Source organism: Tetrao urogallus (genome assembly GCF_951394365.1).
Source record: "Tetrao urogallus genome assembly, chromosome: 9".
Classification (NCBI taxonomy): Eukaryota; Metazoa; Chordata; class Aves; order Galliformes; family Phasianidae; genus Tetrao; species Tetrao urogallus.
In genome coordinates this window covers 8,752,736-8,774,961 of record NC_136822.1, presented here as the reverse complement: position 1 = coordinate 8,774,961, position 22,226 = coordinate 8,752,736, and the positions used below count along the sequence as shown (strand labels likewise).

The 22,226-nt window shown below is 36.9% G+C and overlaps 1 protein-coding gene across 1 annotated transcript in view; it reads left to right on the top strand.

The window, feature by feature from the left end:
* COL4A4 (collagen type IV alpha 4 chain) overlaps positions 1-22,226 on the top strand; it is a gene marked incomplete at both ends in the record, with an annotated part of 60,619 nt that overhangs the window by 32,686 nt on the left and 5,707 nt on the right. Inside the window, 21 exons of the mRNA XM_079539992.1 lie at positions 1,103-1,175; positions 2,404-2,510; positions 2,924-3,107; positions 3,838-3,906; positions 4,952-5,056; positions 5,592-5,810; positions 6,698-6,859; positions 7,561-7,731; positions 8,699-8,842; positions 9,474-9,581; positions 9,831-10,009; positions 10,652-10,715; positions 11,695-11,769; positions 12,228-12,335; positions 12,627-12,734; positions 16,786-16,857; positions 17,207-17,335; positions 18,713-18,820; positions 19,624-19,779; positions 20,422-20,529; positions 21,758-21,889. Coding sequence (XP_079396118.1) covers positions 1,103-1,175; positions 2,404-2,510; positions 2,924-3,107; positions 3,838-3,906; positions 4,952-5,056; positions 5,592-5,810; positions 6,698-6,859; positions 7,561-7,731; positions 8,699-8,842; positions 9,474-9,581; positions 9,831-10,009; positions 10,652-10,715; positions 11,695-11,769; positions 12,228-12,335; positions 12,627-12,734; positions 16,786-16,857; positions 17,207-17,335; positions 18,713-18,820; positions 19,624-19,779; positions 20,422-20,529; positions 21,758-21,889 — 2,581 coding nt within the window. The remainder of the gene's footprint in view (positions 1-1,102; positions 1,176-2,403; positions 2,511-2,923; positions 3,108-3,837; positions 3,907-4,951; positions 5,057-5,591; positions 5,811-6,697; positions 6,860-7,560; positions 7,732-8,698; positions 8,843-9,473; positions 9,582-9,830; positions 10,010-10,651; positions 10,716-11,694; positions 11,770-12,227; positions 12,336-12,626; positions 12,735-16,785; positions 16,858-17,206; positions 17,336-18,712; positions 18,821-19,623; positions 19,780-20,421; positions 20,530-21,757; positions 21,890-22,226) is intronic.

The following is a 22,226-nucleotide window of genomic DNA, read 5'->3' as shown; positions in this document are numbered from 1 at the left end:
TCCCTTCATTGTTCTGTATTACTTTCCAATCTCCTATTTTCAGTCAATGCTTAGCTGAAGTTTGTTTCCCACTTGGATCAGCCACTGTAGGCAAACCTTGTCTCTTTGTGACATGCTTCTTAGCAATTCAGCTAAAGTGGAATTAACATTTTGCCTTTCATTTTGTCCAGTCCTTAGAAAGAGAAATTATAATAATCCTCAAAATAAAGACTTCTAGTTTGTTTGAATAGGTTCCTTGCAAGATAACAATTTCAAGTTCTTCATGAAAGGAAACTGAACGAATTTTTTAGTGACAAAGCTTTTGTGTACTAGAATTATTTGGCGTCAGGATATAACATCAGTTTTTCATGTTACCAAATTTTAATTTACACATATTGTTTCAAGGTCAGATTCACACACCAAGATGATGTGCAAACCAGATTGGAGAACTGAGAGCACAAATTAGAGTAAAAATACAGAAAAGCATTTTTTTTTCCCACCTCTTAACCTATCAAGTCATAGAGTGTTAAAAGATAGCAGGTATTAAACTAGATGCAGATAAAATGTTACACTGACAACTTTCTGGGCTTTCACTTAATTAAAAAAAAAAAAAAAAAAAAAAAAAAAGAAAAGAAAAAAAAGAAAATCACTTACTGTATTCAGTTCTGGGAAGGTAACCTTATCCAGCAGTCACAACATTCTAGAGAGATTCCCTTCCTCTGTAGACTCAATGAATCATGGGACAAAGTCTGCAACAGGAAGAGTCTGTGAACTGTTTGCATTTTAATATTCTCACATTTATGTTCACAGCTGAATGAAACATGGGCTGTCAGTACTTACCTTCATAGGTGTATCTCCATGCATTTGGCAGTCAGGCTGAATGAAAAGGCCAAGCATCATTCACGTACCTCTTTATTGATATCAAAAAAGATACAACAGTTTGTTTTTTATCGGTATGTTACATTAATTGGCCTTTTTAGGGGCAGAAACAATGCAAGAACAAGAGACGTATCTGATTTCCCTTCAATTCCTTTATTACTTCTTTTCTGGAGATTAACTTACAACTTTCCTTCTTTTTTCTTTTTTTCTTTTCTTTTTTGGGATCTGGATCGTCATTGGTAAGGGGACACCTGGTCCTGGAGGACAACATGGTGAAAAAGGAGAGAAGGGTGACCAAGGAAGAGTTTCAATAAAAGGTAAATACATATTTTATCGTTAGCCTTTTTATTTCCTATACAATACTTAGGCAGTAGACCAAGACAAACACATTCATCTAATCTTCAAGTCATTAATTTGGCAAGTTATAGAGGCCTAGAGGTTGTGTTTATCCACACTGCTTTCTTGATAAAAAACTCTTTCATTTTCTTCTTACTCAACACAAAGTCAGCACAAATTTTTCACACATTTTACTTTATATTTGAGCCAAAAAACAGGTTGTTATTAATTTAAAAACTTGTTACTACTCATGCTTTTTCAATGTCTTGTGATTTCTAATCAAGGTCTTGCAGAGGCCTATATAGCAAAAACCAAGCAGAATACAATTATTGTGAAAGTAAGAAGAAATATTGTTATTTAAAGTCACCTCCTGAAGAATCACGTGTCAGTATTCCTACTGTTATTTCCATTTAAGCAGCCAGAAATTCTCAGGAAAAACATGAAAACAAGCAATATGCTAGCACAACCAAAATTATTGTAATTAAACAGATCAAAAACTCTCCCCAGTTACGGTATGATCTGCAATACCAGAAAAGACAGAAAAACAAATTACTGTAATCTGATGATAAAGCTTAGTCACAAATGCTACAGTAATTACTCAGAAAAGACGACATCCATCTTATTGTTTGAGGTTAGTTTAGCTAAGGATGGTCTCTCTCTATTTACAGACATTGGAGCAGGGCAAAACATTTGCTGTTTACTTCTAAAGAATATCTTGATGTAGCAAAATTAATTCTTGGGTTAGAATGGTTTTATTGTCTTTTATTCAAAAATTGCATTTTCATAAATGTCAGTAAAAGAGAAATCTAGGGCAAAAAGTAAGAAAAAAGGAATGAAGACCTTTCAGAAACATTGGTACAATTATTCTGCATTGTATAGCATTACTATATCCTGAATTGACTGAAATCAAGGATAAAACTGATTTCAAATAGTACAGTGTTTTCGGTCTGTACATAATACACACAGAAGCATGTTCTAGTGATGCCTGTAAACACATCTTTTAAAGAAACAAATTTGTTTCATGTGGTATCCAACTACCTGCTGCCTTCCTAAGCCCAAATTACCACACTCGGGAAATCTGAATTCAAGAAGTTAAAAGTATCACACAGAGCTGGATAGAATGAATGGTTACCCAGTATTTACCTAAGCAGATAATAAAATGGAAAACACACTGTATATACTGTACTTCCTTTTCAAATTTATTTTAAGGAATAAAAGGTGAAAGAGGTCCTACTGGGGTTCCAGGATTTCCAGGCCAAAAAGGTAACGATGGCAGAGATGGGGATTTAGGATTGCCTGGGGAAAAAGGAGCTGAGGTACGTTTTACTTTCTCAGGATTTTTTTCTACGCAGGTTAACATTTTGTCTTAAGAAAGGACTCTCTCTTAATGAATCTTACTCCAAATTCATAGCAGATTAATCATTTTTATCATTTTCTGTTAGCCTAGATTAAAAATAATAGTATCATTGAAGAAATTTCTTTTCTAAGTACTATTGCTTATTTTGTTGCTTCTGGATATATCTAATGCATATACTGGATCAATATCATGGGATTAGGAAAAATAAGTCTACCTTCTGTTCCTGTTGTTTTTCATTATTTAAACTAATAATGTCGTTTCTTGACTAGAACAGTGTTTCCTGCAGATAATTTTCTACTGTGGCTTTTGATAATCAAAGAGAGGAAAGGAGTTAGGCCATGCTATTTCTTGTCAACAGCTGTTTTCTTTCAGGGTGATTCTGGAGTACCAGTACCAGGTGATAAAGGATTTCCTGGAGTTCCAGGACTCCCCGGAGCAAAAGGACCAATGGGATTGCCTGGTTTGGGGTTTCCTGGCCCTCCAGGAGTCAGAGGTACCCCTGGAGACTTTGGTGATGATGGTAACATTGGGCTGCCTGGTCCAAAGGGTCAGAAAGGTAACTTTAAATAATTTACATTAAGAACTAAAAACTAAATACATGTTTGGTACCATCCATTACAATTTCAGATGCAGATCAGAAACATACATAGTGTTAGTCATTTACAGCTAAATGTTTTGGTAAGCTCAGTGGTCACATACTGTCAGCACTTAAGAGCCAAGTACTGGTAAGAATATGAATCTAAAGGGGCCTGCAGTGTGCTACTTGTACACCACCAGAGGAATTACTTTCTGGAGTGGAGAATACTCCTATTTATAAGGATTTACAGGGCCGTGGTTCTCACTAAAGGAACAGAAAAGACAACTCATACTTGAGACACAGTCTTTCTGTTTGTGTATTCCCTACCAAAGAAATCTTCACTGATATCAATATGTATAAATCAAAAATGTACACAGAGTTGAGATGAAAATATAATTTCTTTCTTACAGTAGAGGCTACTGTAAAGAAAACTTTCCGACACTACAAAAGTGAAAAACAAAAATCTGTCTACAGAATACAACTGTATTGTAATGATTAGAATCGTTAACAATATTCTCTACAAAATAATTGGCAGAGAAATGCATTCTTCATTGTACCTTAATAATATGGCAGTAATGATGTACGTAAAAAAAAACTCTCTCTTTACCTTTGCTCACTTCGTTTGTACCTCAGAAATGTTTTTGTAGATGTCCAGACTACATTTATTTTAAAATCAAATAGGCCATTTTCTTTCTCCTTTTTGCTTCAGGTGACACTGTGTGTATTACATCACCCTACCCTGGAAACCCAGGTTCCCCTGGTTTTAAAGGTGTTCAAGGTATGTTTACAGATGGAGAAATTTTATTTTAAGTTGAAAGTGAGTTTTTAATTAAAAAAGGAGTTTGTAATTAAAAAAAAAAAAGAAGCTATCCTACGAAGATACACTAAGGACTCTAGTTTTTCAGCAGATACATATCTCAAAATGTAAAACTGCAAATGTACAGGTATATAGTTATCTATTACAACCAAGGGCTGGAAAGCTCCAGTTTCCATGATCAAAAGGTATCCAGATTGTTTTCATAGGAGTGACTAAATGAAGGTACCATGAAACTGTCCTGCTGCACTTAAAAGATGTGAGACAGACTTAAATAAACAAAGGCTAGATGCAATAGGACCTGGAATATCCACATCTGGATAACAGGATAAAAATGTATACCAGGCAAAAATATGCTTCAAGACTGTAATTTCTAAGATAACATAGTTCAGAACACTTGAAGCCTAAAATCTGAATACTTACTACTTTCCTTGTTCAACTTAAATTCAAATAACTCATCCAGGAATTGGCCAAACGTTGCTTTTGACAACTCTAAAGCATTTGAGACACCACAGAACATCATGATCAGAACTAACAGGGATACTGGATTTTCAAGCTGTCACTTCAGCATGGTATTATGCAACTCCCTGACACGAGTACTGTGAATGGTAACGAATTGCATGTATGGAATGATACAAAACAACAAAGATTAGCGTATTGAGTTCAACTGTTCCGTTCCAGAAGAAGTGTATAGCACACAAGAATTTGCATTGACAATTGTAGCTCAATAGGTTAATGTCCTGTAGTATTAAAATATTTTAGATTTTTTTTCCACACGTTACTCGGGTGATTTGAAGTCTGCTGTTAATGTTATAGGGTACAAACCCATTTGGAAAAACAGAAGCCATAGATTTGTTTGTGATTTGGTTGGCAACTCTTGCTTGAAAAATTTGAGTCATCTTGTTTTCCAAGTACATATTTAGCATGAGATAGAGACAAAATACTGTTCTCTTAAATTACAAATTTTAGAGCTCTATTGGATTTTTACACCTTTTCTTCCTGTTTCCAGGGCCAAAGGGCTTAAAAGGACTCCCTGGTCTTCCTGGACAAAATGGCTTTGATGGGCCAAAAGGCCAGCAAGGCAGGCCAGGAGCAGGAATTCCTGGACCAGAAGGTGAATTTACTTTTCTCAGTTAAGGACACCTGTTGGTCAAGCTGTAATACATACAGACAGGGTAAAGTAGCTACTGTGTAAAACAGAAATATATTTCAACTAAAGCTAATAGAAGAGGAATATTTACCAATGTTCACCCTTTCCTCCAGCAAGTACTGCAGCAACCTAATATTCAATGTACAGGGAGGAAATGATTTTGGCATATATAGATTTTCATAGAAAACTGAGACTAACTGGTGCCCTTTCAGCAAAGGAATTGATCTTGATAAGAATGACAGTACACAAAATAGATGCTGCCCTGGAGAAAAGCATTGTCCCTTCCCACAGGAATACTTACTTCCACCATCTCTCACGTATTATTAGCAGTAAATGAGAAATCTGAAAATTACTATAATAATATATAAGTAATAATATTACTTTTCCTTGCAAAGTGATAATGTAATTCTGGTTAAATATGATTTATAATATTCCAGAGTGTTAGAAGAAAAAAATATACTACTTATGTCCTATCTGAATTTAAAAATCATACCAACAGGCTTCCGAGGCACAGCTGGTGATCCTGGTGAAGAAGGTGAAAGAGGACCTACCATTGATGGTAAAAATGGTGCTCCAGGTCCACCTGGCATAGATGGCCAGAAGGGTGTTCCAGGTGATACTACATATGGCCCTCCAGGAATCCCAGGCAACAGGGGACTGCCAGGACCACCTGGTGCACAAGGAGCAAGGGGTGACCCAGGCATTCCTGGGCTTCAAGGTATGAAACAGTTTTTCTGAAGCATTTCCATGTATTCAAATATAAAAGTCTATGCAAGATCAGCACTGATAACCTTATTCTTAGCTGCATCCATAATGGTGACCATGAAGGGTACACCATATTTTTACTTTTTCACAGGTAAGGTTGATCAGCCACTGAGAAAATCTGAATTGCAGGGGAAGGAAAGTGTCTTTTCCCCAGTTTGCACAGTAACACTGCAGCTTCCAGTTGTTATTACTGTCGCTTGCTGGCTATGGGCCATCCATGCTTAGAGTTTCCTGCTGTGCTCCACAGACACAAACATAGACCCTGCCTCAGTTTGCTTTCTTAAATCAGAAAAGATGGGCTAAAGATGCGAGAACACTCAAGGAGAGAGAGAGAGAGAAAGATGAACAACTTTGCCCAAAATAATCCTCAGTATCCAGTTTTGCTTGCTGCTGCAAGTGTCTCCACAGTGCCACAGCCTTCCTACTTTATAGCAGATGTTCCTCTTTGCTTTTATAGGTCCCCCTTTTTGCCTGACCCTCAGTAACACATTTTTTCCATGCAGGGAACACCAGTAGAACCATGTTGCTGCTGCATGCCAGTAAGCTATCCTCATTCTACTCTACACATCAGACAGATAGCTTTTGCAACATAAAGACCCTACTCACCTGTAGGTGAGAGCTGAATTTGTGTTTTTCTTAAAGGAAGAAGCGCTCTGCAGCAGCCGATTCTAAATTGCAGATAAACATCCATTTACACAAACTGTGCAAAAGCTGTAGGATAAGTAAGAGATTCCAGTAGCAACATAGTATTTCAAAATTAAAGTAGAAATTATTATGGATAACAAGTAATGGAATTGAAAGACTTTACAGTGGTTTTTGTTGGTTTCTTTTTGTTTCCAGGGCACCCTGGGACCCCAGGATTTCCAGGTGCTAAAGGTTTTAGGGGCCCAGAAGGTGATACAGGAGCACCAGGCTGTCCAGGCACCCCTGGTCCACCATGTGACACAAGATTACCAGGGCCACCTGGACTCAGAGGTGCCATAGGCCTGCCAGGTTCTCAAGGTATTTGACATTCATCAGGTTGCCTCACTTTTGTAAGCTTTGCACATCTTTTCTAGTGGATTTAACCACATGATTTTTGTCACTAGCATGACAAATACTTCCGTGACAGCTGCTCATTAGTGGCTGTGTACATTATTTTGTACATTTCCTGTAATTCAAGGAGTGTATAATGTTCATCTCAGATTTTTCACAACTTTGCTTTCTTTCTCATAAATACTTTTTACTGTATTAAATACCTTAACTGGCCAAATATTAATGTGTTCACTGCCAAATAATAAACAGAAAAGTTAATGGTCTTTTATTCTCTTCTGTCCTGATTAGCTTAGCTGAGCTCCTGGCATTGCTGAGATAAAATTATCTTCTTCACTCTTAAGCTGAAGTGCTAGCTAAGGTGAGCTAGTAAACGTGTGTCAAAAGTACTTAGGGATCTTGGCATTCTCAAAATACTCAAAATTCTCAAAAAGTTGAGATTTATTGCAGGGAGCTTCTAGCTCTATGTCTCTTACTTAAGAAGTATAAGAAAACAAAACATTCCAGGTGAAAATTCAGGCAGAGGCAGGACTCCAGCATGGTGGTGAAGTTTCCAAGTCATTTTGCCATGTTTGATGATTTCAAATTTATACTCCAGTTATACTTTTAAAATACAATTGCTGAATTCTTTCCCCGCATTTATGCTTATGAAGTAAATATTTTCTTTACAGGCTTACCAGGCTACAAAGGTCAGAAGGGAGACAGGGGTCTAGCTGGGCCACCTGGAATCAAAGGTCTCAAGGGCTCTCCTGGCTCACAGGGCCCCCCAGGTCCTCCAGGGTCCCGAGGACTTCCAGGACTTCCAGGCAATAACGGACAGCCTGGCTTCCCAGGTCAAACAGGTATGTTAAACATCCTGCACATCACTTCATCCATAACATTTCTTGTTTTAGAAGCTATCTCAACTGCTTTCAAAGATATGAGACACTTTGCATCCTCTTTCCTTTCCAGCTTCTAGAACAAGACCCTGCAGCAAGGTAGAGGCAGTAATAATAGCATCTTTTGTTCTTTCTATTAAAATAAAAACAAAGGAGTAGAAAGATACACTTTGATGCATTGTGGCACCTTGTTTGTTAAACAACACTGACATATTTTGGTGTATAATTTGCTGTTTTTTATAGTTTGTTGCTAAATATATCATAATGAGAACAATGTTTTTATTGCATGCAGACTATCTCCTTTACTGATGCAGTCTGGGACTGTATTCTGTATCTAGAACACATTCTCATAAGTGAGTGAATAAATAGTTTCACACATGTCTAATCCTTCTGAAAATGTGAGAAATTGTGCCAAAAAAAACAAAAAAACCCTGAAAACTACTTTGGTATGAAAATAACAAATTTACATTCATTTTAGAGCAAAATGTTGTTTACCATTCACAGAAAAATACTCAGTCTAGAATTCTAAGTGCACTAAAGCAAGACTAACCTAGTTAGACAAGTGCAGATTACAAGGTAAAATTAGATTTAAAATAAGGCTAGATGTCACAGAATATTAAAAGAAAAGGAAAAAATACATAAGTAGTCCAACTAGCAGTATCAGGTATCTTGAAGGTTAGCTTCTCTAGTAGTAAGCATACTAAGTATGCTAAGTAAGGAGATGGTGGCTGGGGAGGGGAATATGTTTGTTCCAAGGCAATCTAGAATTCCTGACAAGTTTAATCTTGGCACAATTATTGTCTCTCTAGCTTTGCTGATTTCCTAAGGAATCCTTGTAAACCTCCTGCCTTTTGCTTTATAATTTTCCTTAGAATGTGATGGCAACGATATAGCAGACTGAGTATGTAAATAAAGCGTTTAATATTACCAGGAAGCAAAGGGATTCAAGGACCCCAAGGATTCCCTGGACTCCCAGGAACACAAGGCCCAATGGGAATCCCTGGTGTAAAAGGGGAAGAAGGAAGTATGGGTCCACCTGGGCCTAGTGGAGAATGTGGGGATATGGGAGTGAAAGGTTTGTACAAATCTGCTTCACCCTATAATTTTGTTAGTACTATGACTAGTATTTGTTAAGACCATGTTTGGTATAGATTTATATTTTCTGTTTTTGTAAGTGTTTTTTTAACTTGTTCTCAGAGACACTAAATCCACTTTTTTCCCTTATGTATGCATGAAAACTGACTGGATAAAAATTAATGTCAAAGATCCATTTACAGCAGTAAATCAAATGATACATAAAGATAATTCACATAAACAAGCCTTGAATTTTCTCCTGTACATATGTGAAACTTTAGATTTTTCAAATTTTGTCATATTATTTGCATATTAATACAGGAGAAAGAACAGCAGTCTCTAAAGTGTACTTGGTCACAGACAATACATTGTAAAGCAGACATATATTTGCCATCTTCCTTATTTCAGACAAGTAGGGAATAATTCTGATTTATCATGAGCTGTATTACTACTGATTTAACTAAAAAACAAGCAAAAGAACATTAGCTGTGTTAGCAGTGAGTCTTCTCAAATAACTGGAGTCTGCATTAGTATTCAAAGGCTTTCATCAGTAGAGAAGACTTTGCTAAAATTAATCTTTAGGTCCTGTAACACAAAAGGATTTACTTACATTACGTATGTTTGGTTCAAAGGTGAAAGAGGGCTTCCAGGAGATGGTGGCAGCATTAACATTCGCCTTGAGAAAGGACAAAAGGGGGAGCCAGGGTTTCCTGGTGAAAATGGATTTAGAGGTGAAAGAGGTAAGTCCATAAAATAAAGCTGTGCACACAAGCATACATTGTACAATATATAAATGACTGATGTTTTTCATAGGTTTGGATTTATAGTTGCAGCAGTATCTAGCTACCTTACTGTTTTTATAGATTCTGACCCTAGCAGGCTAGTTTCTTTGAGCACTTACTAAGGCAATATACAAAGTGTGAAAGCATAGCCATATTCAAAATATGGTTTGACTATATTTGTCATTGTTATCCTACAATTAACTTCAGGTGAAAAAGGAAATACAGGTTTCAGAGGTGCCCCAGGATTTCCAGGGAACAGTGGTGCCCCAGGACTTCCAGGTGACCATGGTGACATCGGACTGATGGGATTTCCGGGATCACGTGGTTTCCCAGGACCAAAGGGCTCTAAAGGAATTACGGGTTTCAAAGGACTACCAGGGGACCAGGTAAATTGAAGTGACAGTGACTGGTCCTGTGACAGTGAAGTGACAGTCCTGGACTTTAAGTGTATCTCTCCCAGCTCCAAGAAATACGACAGTGGATACTCATATTGTACTTGTCCTTGTACCAAAAAACAAGTTCATATCTTTGCTTGTCTTGCCCTTTATTATGTTTCTTTGAAGAGAGAATCTGTTTTGCTGATTGTTTAAAAGGAAAAAGAAAGAAATCATTATATTTTGATTGTTACATCACAACAGATTTCTGGTTAATGTTTGTAGTGAATTGGGGGTAAATTACAATAATACTTGGTACACCATTGTAGAACCTTTTAAATTAAATTACTCAAACAACCTGTGGGGAATTTAAGATGTTAAAGCAAAGCCAAGCATTAACATTAACAATTTCAAAATTGTTAGTAATTCTAATATAGAGTTTTTTGGAAGTGTTAATAGTCAGTGTTAGACATGTAATGAAGACAGCATGCTTTTCTGTTAAGATACAGTTTTGTTGTTCATGTTGATTCCCAATCTGTTTACCAGAGTAAAAGAACTAAATGTTCTTACAGATCATTCTTATTACATGTATCATACATCAAACCATCAAACATTTTTTTTTGTTGTTTGCTCTTAAAAAAAAATAAAATTCAGGGTGATGTTGGCTTACCAGGAATGCCTGGAAACCCAGGACTGACAGGCCCCAAAGGACCTAAAGGTAATGAGCTGATATAAATATGCTTTTGAAAAAAAAACGTTTTGTTATGATATATATGCTTTGATATATGGAAAGGAGTTACTAGACACAGGAATAGAAGACAGAAATGAACATAATTCAAACATAAATATAATTAGAGAGAAGTCTGACATGCCTGAAAGGCAAAACTTGCATTTCAACACGTTACTTCTTTAACAGCTTGTTCATTGTAAGATAGTTCATTAATTCAGAAGATAAATCTATGTGAAGTTTCACAGAGTTTCAAAAGTCCATTAAAAAAAAACAAATAAAAACATACATCCATCTTTAATACTAGTCAAATCAAATAAGACAAATTGCATTTATGTTATTAGACAAATATGTAGTTTTTTAAAATAGTACAGAGGGATTCACAATTACTTTTATATCATTCATTTCTCCCCTCCCTCCCCCCAAAAAAGAACAATCTGTACACATATTACAGAATTGCTAGGATAGCACTGTGCTAAATGGGAATTTCACCACAGAAGAAGTTGTGCTAGCTTGCAGAGCCCACAAAATGGCGTTTACTGAATAAATGGACTCATGCTGCATTGATTATGCAAATCTGCACAAGCATATGTAAGGAGCTCTTTGTTTTTAATAAAGTATTATAGGGAAATATCTTTCATATTCAGTATATGCTGTCAGTATTGGAAAAGTTCTCTTTTTTTTTTTCCCTTTCCCATAGTGGGAAATTCACATGAACATTGGCAGCAATTACCAAATACAAATGAGTTTGTACTTCAAGATAGGCTGAGCTGTCAGATAATTTCCATTTGCCAAAGCATTTTTCATTGTGTTCTCTCATTCCCTTTTATAGTTATAACTAATAATCATAACTAATAATAACATATACATAATATATGAGTAAATGATCTGATTTTACAAAACTGTTCAGCTTTGTTTTCATGGATGAAAATGATATTTGTACTACATGAAAGTCACTGTACCTTAACAGGAAAGAGAGGTGACCCAACTCTTCTGCTTGGTCCACAAGGTCAAAAAGGGTCTCCTGGAGATCCAGGATTACCAGGTAACTTCTTTCTAATTAACAAAAAAAGAAAGTTGAACATGATAAACTTTCTATAAGCTTTGTTAGTGGAGAGAGAGCCCTTCTTTCAACAAACTGAGCTTTTCCACAGTTATAAGCCCAAGGAATGGAGAAGCACAATGTGTAACACAGCTATCACAAACATGAGAGGTATAATCTGGTATGGCCTAGTACAACACTGGTAAATATCCTGAAACCTTCCTGAATACTTGTCTGCTTCTCACTCACCAATTCTACTCTTTCAGATATCAGAGAGAGTTGCATAACTTATTGCTGCTAAATAGATGCAAGGATCTTATACAATAGGAGAAAATGCTTTTCTGTTCCAGGAAAATCTTACCAAACGTTTACATCTTTTTAACATACCACAAGATGAAGAATTGGGTAACTTGATACATGAGACTTCAAGATTTTATTATTATTTTATTTTGTTTTTTAAGGATTCTGTGGATTCCCAGGTGAGAAAGGTTCACCAGGTATCCAAGGGCAACCTGGAAGACCAGGATCCAAGGGCGAGCCTGGATACCCAGGAATACCTGGATTTCCAGGTAAAGCCAATGTTTAAAAAAAAAACTGGCATGATGTAAGAACTCAAAAGAGGTAGGGATCAAGAAAGCACAGCTGAAGAGGCAGCTCTGTGGAGGAAGCTGTAGGTGGTATGAAAGTTTGTATTGAAGGCTCTTTCAGTATGTCTGGACAGTGCCAGTAGAGTTTGCTCAGAGCCTGAGAGCAAGATCCATACATATTATATATCAATATTATATAATGATATATAATAATAATGTATTGTATATATATATATATATAAAAACAATATATATATATTGTTTTTTTTACAGGAGCTACAGGTCCTCCAGGATTGCCAGGAGAACCGGGAGAAAAAGGGCAACATGGAATTTTGGGATCTCCAGGGCTTCAAGGATTAACTGGATCACAAGGTAGAAAAGGTAAATAGCATACAGAACAGTTCTTTTGGTTAAAGGACAGCATCATATATTGCTACTCTTTTAGCACCGAAAATGGAAAAGGTCTAACACAAGCATGTTTTGGTTCTGTATTTCCCCAAACAACTAAAAAAATTAAGCCAGCTTTTGGGGACCTTTAAAAAAAAAATAACAGATGTAGCCTCACAAAATTGGACTGAAAATTAAAATGAATAAGTAAGAAAGTAGAAACAGATTCTGGCTCTACTGATAAAACCGATAGTGGGAGTTGAGGAAAGAAAAAGGAGTTTGCAGTAGTTCAGGTGTTCCACTTTTGCTTCAGTTGTGTTCTACCTTTTCACCATGGAGTGCCACTGTTACTCTAACAAAAACAGCAAACTGCTGGGGGCAGTTTTGTCCACATCAAATTGTAATCATAAGATAATTTGGTTTTCTTTTAATTTACTAAAAACTGTTTGTTGTTGATTTTTTTTTTTTTGTGGATTTTACATAGAAAAGGTTTCCCCAAATTCTATATATACTGAGGATAGTAAATATTAATATTGAAATTATAAATAACAGTAATACATTATAAAGAAAGATAATCAACTTTGCACATTCTCTGCACTCTGTAATAGTTTAGTTCATAACCAGAGCAAGAGGAACATAAGTGATGCTTATACAGATATGCAAAAATAACATGAGACTGATAAATGGCTAAACAGAGTCATTACAAATTTAGACTAAGATAATATTGAGAAGGTTTCCTTCAAAATACTGGAAAATTAAGTGAAAAATGGACATTTCTGATTGTTTGCAGAAGCAAGCAGAGCTGATCTAAACTGTTGTGTTGTGTTGTTTCTTGCTGGTGTTTAATCTGCAAAGGAGCATTTAATTGCTGCAAACCATATTTTCCATAAGGCAAAAATCTGCAATCACGGGGATATCTAAATTGAGAGAAAAAAGCTGTACCACTGGAAACTTCTTAGCAATGGATGGACTCTTCTGCCCATAAGAGCTCAGATGCTTTTCTGTTGTACAGAAGTTACCCAAGTCCTGCAAAGGAAACATAAATAAACACATGCTGCAGAGGGAAAAGTTTGGTTCCGAATAGAAATTAATTAGACACCAAGTTGCCTGCCTTAGAATCCCATACGTTGCCATTAAAGTCAAAAACAGCTTTGAAATTATACTCAGTAATGAAAACTGAATAAAATAGGTATTCCAATTCAACTAGAAAACATAGATCATATGCTATTTTTATTAATATGGTAGTATTAGAAGTGAAATGGTTAATTGGCTGTTCACTGTTAAGGACACAGCCTTGTTAGTATAATTGTCTCTCATTTATATTAATTGTCTTGTGCCTGAAGAGCTTTTAGATTAAAACATTTAGTTAAAGGGCTTCTACCAAAGCATAACAACATTTTCGTTATTACAGCCATAGTTTTACAGGTTAAGGGTTCAGTATGGCAAGCCTTGTGTGAGCAATCCTTTACAAAGCAAGCAATATGAAGAACACGAGCAGATTTACTTGTGCAAGTAAAAGTTGATTTGGGCTGTAAAGTGCAGAAGTGGTGGTTCATGCATAGGTCAGCCAATTCAGCTGCACCTAGAAGTGTGCAACGATAGCAATCCAAAAAGCTAGAAATACAAGTGCTGATATTATAATGGATTGTTGGCAAAGGTGTCAGAAATTCCCTGGAAAGCAAGTAAGCCAAGCCATCAATCCTGACTGAATAAAGCTAAAGATCAAAAATTTTTAAATGGTGGCCTGGGTTCCAAAAGGCGTTAGTAGTTCATAATTGTTTTAAAACACTGCTATTAAATTCCCCAGATTGGCATACAGTTCTCACATAAATTTGAAAAATGGGAACATCCTCAAGATAAAAGCAAGCCACAGAAGACAGGACTGAAAGTTAAAATTTCATGAAAAGTTAAAGAGCAGATTAAGGGCACAGAAGGTGCTACAGGTGGGATTAGTAGTATCCCATACTAATAAATGGATTGCATTACCCACATCCTGCAGGTTTTTAAACTTTCTGGACTTAAATTTTTCCAGACTGGTGTTTGCTGCTGGCTGTTTGCTTGTTGTTTTTCCCCCCCTCCTTTGTTAAAGTGTAACAAAAGTAATTCAACGTTCTGAGAACAAAGCTATGGATTATTATTTATGGTGTGTTTAAGAACATGGTGACCTATTTGAACTAAGGATGTTCACTTTTGGCAGGTGAACTATTTGATGAAGGGCATTCCTGATGCTGTTCTTGTGGTGAATTGTCCCTGAAACATTTGACTGTCTTAGAAATTTAAAACTATTTCCATTTGTATGTCTACAGTACAGCAATAAATTCTATGATTCGTGCTCTGGATAGACAGCAGATGTGTGTGCTGTGGGACATGCTGGGATCAGACATAGGAACTGAAACAGAACCTCCATCCTCTAAGCCAGGAAGTGGCTAAACAGGGAAAAGCAGACAGAAAAAGATAATTCAGAGTTGCAGAAAAAAAAATACCACTGAAACTAAATTGAGAGTCCTAACTTGTAGGGAGGTGAATCAGTAGAAGTAGAAAACTAACAGGAATTCTAACAGTATTGTCCAATTGCTTGAAGACCGACATCCACTCTAGGCTGTCCTGTTCTGGAGGGGGAAGCGTCCCAATTCTGTTCTTGCCTGAAGTCTTTGAAACCCATTGTCTAATTGGTTCCTATCACCAGGTGGTGCATCCTTACATTCACAGACCTAAATATTGCACTCTCATTTCTCAGGTGAATGTCCAGCTGATAGGGTCCCCCTACTTTCTCCCCCACCTCCTTAGCTTTAAACAAAAAGCAAAGTGTAATAAGAAAACATCAAAGATCGCAGTATACAGCAATTTTAAGTTAGAAGCTTTGAGGATACAATTGATTTCACTCTGCATTTTCTAATTTGTGATAGCTCCGGGTTTCAATAGTAGTACAGTTTCAAATTCTGGTTTTACCTGGAAAAGAGCATTATGACATCATTCATTTATTTCTCAAGAAACGATACTAAAGTGATCAGGATGAGAAAGGACTTTTAATCAGACTTTTTTACTCAGTTCTACAATAAAACAGGCAAATAACTTGACTGGCTTTTATCGGTGTTTGCACAAAATCAAATTTCAACTTTTGGACAGTTTATGAGTGCCTGTTTTCAATGAACCATGAATTGACTCAGATTAAGAGAAGTGCACCTACAGATACTTATGGTTTGAAGTTGAGACAGCAAGGCATTGTAAGACAAGTCTGCAGCTTGTATTTGATAAGTGTACATCTTCATATTTGAGACTTCATATATGCAACTTAGGAAACTATAAAATGCTGATAACATGGAGATTTTTTTTACCTTCCACTGCAAGAAATTAACAATCTCAAATTTGGTCAATAATGAAGTTAAAAGATTAAGATGCTATTTGTATTCTTTACTTACTGTGTTTTTATCAATTTTCAAAAAAAAGCTGTGATTGTAGTGAAAAAAATATTTTCAGCTAGCACAAATTCTCAGCTTATGATCTGCTCATCTAGTTAACACTGATAGCAACAAAGATGCTGAATGCTATCACATATCAACACGAACCTTAATTACAGATGTCTAAATTCTATTGTTTTCAAAGACTTTGTGCTGTTTGCAGAACTTTTGCAGTAGCATGATACAAAGCAGCATGATTTCCTGTGTGAAATCTGCAGGACCAGAATGAAATAAGACAGGTAAAATTTTTGCTTTTTCATGCAGCTAGGTTAAATTGCACTTATACTTGCAAAGATGTAAAGAAATTCCAGTTTCCATGAGTTTCATGCTGCTAGCTGCAGTATAGAAATAGGATGAAAGTGTATGTTTTCTGATTGCTTTGATATGAAACTATTAAGGGTGCTTATTTTCAGGCTTTTCACTCTTTCCTTTCCCTGATGACTGCACTGAGGTGCAGTGTGATCCCTTCAGTTGCCAATAGGAATCAAAATCAGGAAATGCTCTGCTTTGGTCCAGAACACGTCAGCAAAAAAATATATAACTTTTAATTGCTGTGGTACCCCTTCATTCCTGTCATACCATTTTAGGTCTTCCTGGACTGCCTGGACTGGATGGCTTGCATGGACTAAAAGGTCAAAAAGGTTCCGCAGGAGCTCCAGGTAAAGAATGGAAATCGCCACATAGAACAGAAAATACTCTCTTACTGCTTTATACTGAGAGAAAACTAAAATTTAGGACTCTGTAACCCATTTATACTTCAAATTATAGGTAACGATGATGCTATGTAAAATAAATCCTGAAGAAGAGCAATAAAGCAAATATTACTTCTTTTGAAATAGATGAATAAGGACTAGATTCAACAAAATTCCAGCTTGGCCAAGAGAAAACCAGCAAAACAGTGCTAGGCAATCCTTGCAAAGAGGAACATCTGCAGCTGGTGTTTCTGTTCTGCACATCTATACTTGTAGTCACTGTAGGCCTTATGTACGTAACTCTTTTCCTATAAAGGTCAAAGTGAAACAGGGCGCCCAGGATACTCAGGAGAACCTGGACCAAAAGGAGAGAGAGGTGAACCTGGATGGTCTGGTATTTCCATTCCAGGCACCCCTGGAGAAAGGGGATTCCCAGGATTCCCAGGTAAGAAAAGATTTTCTCCTCAGTGGCGCTTTGCAGAGTTGAAGTGAAGCTCATGCAAGCTCTTCCCCTGGTTAGTACAAACACAAATACATGCAAGGAGATTGTCTCACTAAAATAATTCTTATTAAGAGCATTTATATTACTGGAGAGGAAAGAATGAGAACAGAAGATGATTGACTTGGACAGACTCAGGAAACTGCTAGGTGGAGCTGCCTCTCGGGGAAAAAAAGTACCTAAAGAAAGAGTGCAGTACAGCTGGTAGTCAGAGAAATACAGCAAATCTATTCCAATGTAAATGCAAGATGGAACTGTATCACAAGTCTGCTATGAGCATTCAAGAGCTTGGTGATGTAGGAATTGCATGGAAATAAGAAAAAATTGTGCAAAAGACACATTCAGAACCCAGCTGGACACAGTCCTGTGAAAGCTGCTTTAGCCAACCCTGCTTTGAGGAAGGAGTTGGACTAGAAAATCTCCACAGCCCCATTCCAGCTTCCATGATGAAAAACATTAGTTCTGTTCTTGGCACGGTATAAAAAAAAAAATCTAAATGATATGAATTCTCATAAAGTGAATGCAGTCAGTTTTCTTAATTCAATCTGTTTGTGAACAGAATGGTTGAAAAAAAGACAAGTTTCATTCTAAGATATTACATTGCTTGACATGAAATTGACAAGGCCTCCCGTAGCATAACTCCCACAGCGTAACCGCTTTGATAATTTAAGAACTCACTCAAGTAAATGGAAGGCTGGAGTCAAAACACAAGACAGAAGAAACCAAATTATTATTTAGAAAAGATAACACAGCAGAGTGCAACACATGCAGATCACCTGCTAGTTTACAGAAGCGTTATGCAGGGAATGGTAACAAATAACTTTTCCTGCCTGTCATATATAAGGGCTCTTAATTTGCAAAAATTCAGATTACAAATGAAAAAACAGATTTATATCCAGAAAGTTTATCTTGTTCACTAAAATTTTTAGAAAGTGGCTGAACTCATTTTTTGTAGGTACAGTCTGGACTACTTACCCTGCTCCTAGGCAGAGTGATTTTGTAGTCCTCTATTGTCTTACATTTCTATCATTTCTTTCACTATTAGCACTCAAGAGCAGAAGCTGATTTGTGGCAGTATGCCCACATATAACGTGTGCTCTTTAGTTAAGTAGATTAAATAGAAAGCATTAAAAGTTCAAGAAGATAAAATATTTTCTGACGCAAAATGTCTTCCCACTCACATATATTCAATACACAAGTAAGAGCATACACAACTGCTATGTCCATGACATCACATATCATCAGTCCTTTAGTTAGAAACTTGTCTCTGTAATCCTACGAGAAACCCTTGCTGCTGTGTGATTGCTTTAATGTGACCCGTAGGTAGAAGAGGACCTGTTGGACCCATTGGACCTAGGGGACCATCTCCCAGTAGCGCTCCTCCTGGTCTTCCAGGTGATCAAGGACCACCGGGTTTAGATGGCATCAGAGGTACTTAAAGCCAAAAACTTCATATTTATTCATGTATAAAGCCTCTTAGTCTGTTAGGAGTCACTGATTTGTTGCCTGTGGATAAAGATATAAAAGCACATGAGGAACAAAGAAATTAATGCTTCAGTGAACAAACAGGAGCGAACGCTGCACAGATCTCCAGAGCAAGAATACAGATCTCCGCGTTCAGTTTTCTGGTGTGTTTTTGTAACTCTATAGAAGTTCTATTGCTACAGCTTATCTTGATTTCCACAGAAGCAAACCAGTAAGATTACTCGCATCTCTTTCTAGGAAAAAGCATAGAAGTCATTGTTGATAGGCCTGCCATACGTTGTGAAAAACTTTCCAGCCTAAATCCAGTCTTGCAAAAGCTAAAACTGGCAACTCGTTTGTAAGGATTTATACAGACCTCACTTCTTCCTATAGACCACGGTCCTCAAGCAGTGCTTTTTTCAGTTCTTCTGACCCATTCTTTACCTAGTACAAAGCCTTACTTCCTGCTCTAAAGTAGGAGAAGGGCTGGATAAGTGACACTATAATAAAGAAAAAAGAAACAATGTCTCAATACAGGTATCAACTTTCCACCTTTCGTTGGAACAGAATCCAGTTTGGGGAGCTATTTGCATTATGTTTTCTTTACAGTGCCTTGGAGAAAGACCAACGCTAATATTTCCAAAAACACAAAAGGATTGTCCTATGTTCCAGTGGAAAAAAAAATAAATGTAGATAAAAATGGAACATAACTATTTTTATAACGTTCATGCTTTGTGTATTTAAGAATTTATTTTTACATTTTACGGAAGGTCAGCCTGGGAATCCTGGTCCTCCTGGAGAGACTATCTTTGTGCGAGGAGATCCAGGTGATGTTGGTATTGAAGGGGCACCAGGCATTCCTGGGCACCGAGGGCTACAAGGAGCCAGAGGTCTTCCAGGAAATCAAGGAAGAGAAGGTCCAAAGGGTATGGATCTGAGATGTTTTTAACTAGCAGGTGTATTTATAGCCAGCTCTGCGCAACTGAGCCTTATACGAGGCCTTGGGATTGCCACTGGAGAGTCTGCTGTAGCCAAGGGTACACTGGAAGTTTCTTAGCTCTGCCCTTTTACATACAGATAAGATAGAGCTGCAGAAAAAGATTCATATGGACTATTCATATGGACTATTTCCAGCAACTTTCTGAAAGACTCCCCTACCAACCTGTAACTCTGAACTAAAACCTGAGTCTCCAAGATAAAGCAAGCCTTGTCTCTGTCTACAGGGGTCTAGAGAAACCTAGCTGCAAATGTGTCTGAACTAGGTGTCTCACAGCTTTCCCACAGCAGTAGTTTAGGGCTTTCAACAGAATCCTTACAGGATTGAAAGCAGGTTCTAAATATTCTGCTTCCTCCACACAAATAAGCCCTACTTACCTTCCAATCTCTGCTAGAACAAAAGTCAAACTTTAGTTCACTATAAGACTAGGGAGATAAAGGGTGCATTACTTTTTCAGGACAACAGAGTTGAGCTGTCTCAAGCATTTTTTATTTCTCAAACAGCCAGATATCTTATTTATGTGTTCACCCTGGAATGCAACTACACATCTGCACGACTGTTTTCTTTCCAGGTCCAATGGGAATCCATGGCTCGCGGGGTCCACCTGGTGCTGTAGGACAACCAGGAGATCAAGGCTTTCAAGGAAAACCTGGTCCTAGAGGTCCCACAGGTACTTACAGTCTTGTTCCTCATTGGCACTCAATAGTAACTGTGATCTTTGTATTCATAAATTAGAAATCCTTACTAATTTTTACTTGTATATAAACAATTCAAACAAACTAAAAAAAAAAAATCTAAATTATTTCTCATTTGAGCTATGTAAAAGACTTCTCTATTTGTCACCTCATATAAATGATGTCAGTTCTCATTCCATTCTTTACTCTATTTGCATGTTTGAAATTTGATTCCACTTGCACTGCAATGGCTGAAATCTGCATTCCATTTTTCACATCCTTCAGGATTCATAGGTAAGTTGATGACTATTGGTTATTGTTCATAAGGATTTCCTTCTGTATAGGTGTATTATACACTTATAAGAAAGTATTTTTTGGCTTGGCTGCTAGGAATAGTAGATAGTGCCACAACAACATAGTGCTAATAGATTTTTCACATAAACAGCTTGTGCTTCCAAGCTTGTGCATATTATTATGATTATTATTATCATAATAATAGTACACTGAGAAAAAGCCTTGTGCCATGATGTCAGTTAGACATGCAAAATACCTTTGCTTCAAATTATTTAACACTTTTTTAGTTGTACTTTCTTTTTGTTTTGGAGGGGTATGTCACATTAGATACTTTCTAGCCAAAACCTTGAGTCCTAGACTGAATTAGTATAGACAGAAACTGAGCTCTTAATCTATCTAAACCAACACAACTCTGATTTTGTTCCAAAATACCAGGAGCTATAGCCAATAGCTTCTGGTAACTTTCAATACATAAATGTGTCAATTCTTTATTTCTACAATACATGGAGATTGTGGGCTAGAAGAGTTAGCTCTCTTCCTTTTGTCTGCTTGTTGAGGGTTTTACAGTCACAGAATAAGCACAGTACTGTAAACGTTTACATCTGCTAAGGTGTTTGAGCTGAAGTTAAGCAGACTTGATACTTCAACTCAGATCAGTTTGGGCCATATTAAGACAGAAACTGCACACCAAATATCTGAAACGTATCAGTTAGCATACACCTGCTAACACATTTGCCATGGTATGCTGTTAAATGCTGTTCTTTAAAGACTAAAATTAAAAGCAGTGAGCATAGCTCAATGTTTTAAAATATTAAAGTATGCACTTGAATAGCAAAAACAACTAACAGGTATGTTGACTTTTCACATGGGAGCTATTACTCATTTTTTGTAGTTGTCATTGTAATGTAATTTAATCTACTTTCATATTGCATGCAACAGGTGATCCTGGTGAACCAGGAAAAACAGATGACTCATGTCCTGCAATCCCAGGGCCTCCTGGGGAAGCGGGACATAGAGGAGATGATGGTTCAGTAGGATTGCCAGGGCCGATAGGTCACCCTGGACCCCAAGGTAAGATTTGTTTTAAAATCTTAGATGTCTATTTTCAGCTATTTAGACAAGGAATTGGAAAGGGTCACTGCACCTCCTCTACTTTTACCCTTAAAACAATGGTCTGCAGCAAAAGGCAGTGTGTTGGTTAATGCTGAAGATGATAGACCAGTACAGCTAAACCAGGCTACTTGAGTCTGCCTACGCTACATTCCTCTTCTCCTGGGCCACAGAAAGCAAAACATCATGAGCTGCTAAGAAAAATAAATTCTTCAGATGGTTATTTTTCCTTTTACCAACGAATAAAAAGCAGTGCCTAGAACCCCCACTACCGTTTAATATTAACTGGTGGTTTGGC